This window comes from Halyomorpha halys, unplaced genomic scaffold, assembly GCF_000696795.3.
Source record: "Halyomorpha halys isolate HHAL.00 unplaced genomic scaffold, Hhal_1.1 Scaffold11.1, whole genome shotgun sequence".
NCBI classification, from domain to species: Eukaryota; Metazoa; Arthropoda; class Insecta; order Hemiptera; family Pentatomidae; genus Halyomorpha; species Halyomorpha halys.
Window position 1 is genome coordinate 1,596,871 of NW_027111958.1, and position 1,773 is coordinate 1,598,643.

At 34.5% G+C, this 1,773-nt stretch overlaps 1 protein-coding gene across 5 annotated transcripts in view; it reads right to left on the reverse strand.

Moving 5' to 3' along the window:
- The window catches only part of LOC106678459 (solute carrier family 22 member 2), a 23,012-nt gene that overhangs the window by 6,690 nt on the left and 14,549 nt on the right, over positions 1-1,773 (reverse strand). For all 5 annotated transcript variants that reach the window (XM_014416993.2, XM_014416972.2, XM_014416986.2 and 2 more), the window contains one exon: positions 1,429-1,597. In XM_014416993.2, the coding sequence (XP_014272479.1) occupies positions 1,429-1,597 (169 nt within the window). The remainder of the gene's footprint in view (positions 1-1,428; positions 1,598-1,773) is intronic.

The window sequence follows — 1,773 nt, forward strand, 5'->3', positions numbered from 1 at the left end:
GCATCGTCATATAGTGTGGAGCAGTATAGTAAGAGGCATCGTCATATAGTGTGGAGCAGTATAGTAAGAGGCATCGTCATATAGTGTGGAGCAGTTTCTGAGATTTATTCTTTATTTATTTTTTTTTTTTTTTGGTCGTCTTCCTTGAATAGAAACTTTATATTAGTATTATATAGCCACTGAGTGGGAAAGGCAAGATACATTTTTCAAAGTCACCATATAATAAACATTGACAGACCCAAATGGTAATCAAACTCAGAACGTTCTAAACAAGGTACTATGGGACCCAAAATTGTCTGGCTATCACGTCCTAGGCTTATTTTTTTACCTTAAATGCCCGAAACGTTATATCGATTAATCAATAATCTTCATTACACCCTGTGTCCTATAGCCTATTTTCTTCTATTACCTGTTGGATCAGTTTTATTCCAAGTTTACTTCTTAGTGTAGTATTACAGACCTTATCCTTTCTTGTTTTCTCCTCTTTTCATTTTCATTGCAAGATGATGATCATGTAAAAAAAATATAGGATGAAAGAATGGTTAAAATAACATATGAAACGGGAATCAATGAAAAAAGGTCAAGAGGAAGGCCAAGGAAAACTTCGAATGTGTGGACAAGGAAGCATTCAACAAGGAGTGGACAGGAATAGACTCGAACAGTTGGTACATGACCAAGCCTAGTGAATCAGGCTTTACATGCAAGCTCCTCACACTGCTATGTAGAAGACATGAATAAGAAGTTTATATTCTGAAATAATAAATAATTTATTGAAAATAGGCATCAGCTTAAAGAAGTCCTTGATTGGACATTGAAGATAGCAGGCAAAGATTGATGGGAATGTTCAGGGCCAAGACGGGCAAAGATACTAATAACTAAACCCTCTGCTCTCAGAGGCTGCTAGGCCTAAACAGATGTGAACTCTGATTATTAATAAGAGTTCTTAAAAGACACCTTAAGATTTGTTGAGTAGTTCATGATGAAACTTGTCACTTACATGGACAGGCCCCGGAAACTGCTCTACATAATATATCAGATAGTGATCGGTATGCGTCACATAGACACACATACGTGTTCTGATAAAACCATAGAATATGAGGTTTTCTCCATAGACTGGTTGTCTCTTAAATTTTACTAAAAAAAAAAAAAATGTTTGACATAGAGGAATAATAGTCATTATAAGAATTATTCCATTGGTCTGTCTTGGGGCTGGCGAAAAGGAGCAATAGGCCCAATTGCCGGATATGTTTTCCCCAATATTCCTAGTACTAGTACCAGTATCCGAAATAAACTGGTTTTTTATATGTACTGTTCAACAGAATTTGTCGGTAGTCTTAATTTTTTTTTTACTTATCTCTTGAGAAAGCTTAGATGAGAGATGGGAAAAAGGAAATAAATTAAATTATAGGAAATATTTGATCCACTTACCACCAAGTTGCCAGTAACGTTATCGAAAGAAATGTTACAGCATAGTGAAGATGGCGCCATTTTTCAAAATGCTCAGCTAATATAGCGACTATAATATATCCAAGAGGGTAAGAGTACATGTAAGATGCTCCTACGAGACCCATCCAATTCCTACCTGTAATCTCTTGGCCTAGGAAAACATCATTTAAAAATAATTATATACAAAAAAAAAGAAAGTTACTTTTAAAAATAATACTGTACACTATCTTTTTAAGGTTTATGTAACCATCAATATAGGTTATACCATCAATATAGTAAGGTTTATGTAACCATCAATATAGGTTATACCATCAATATAGTAAGGTT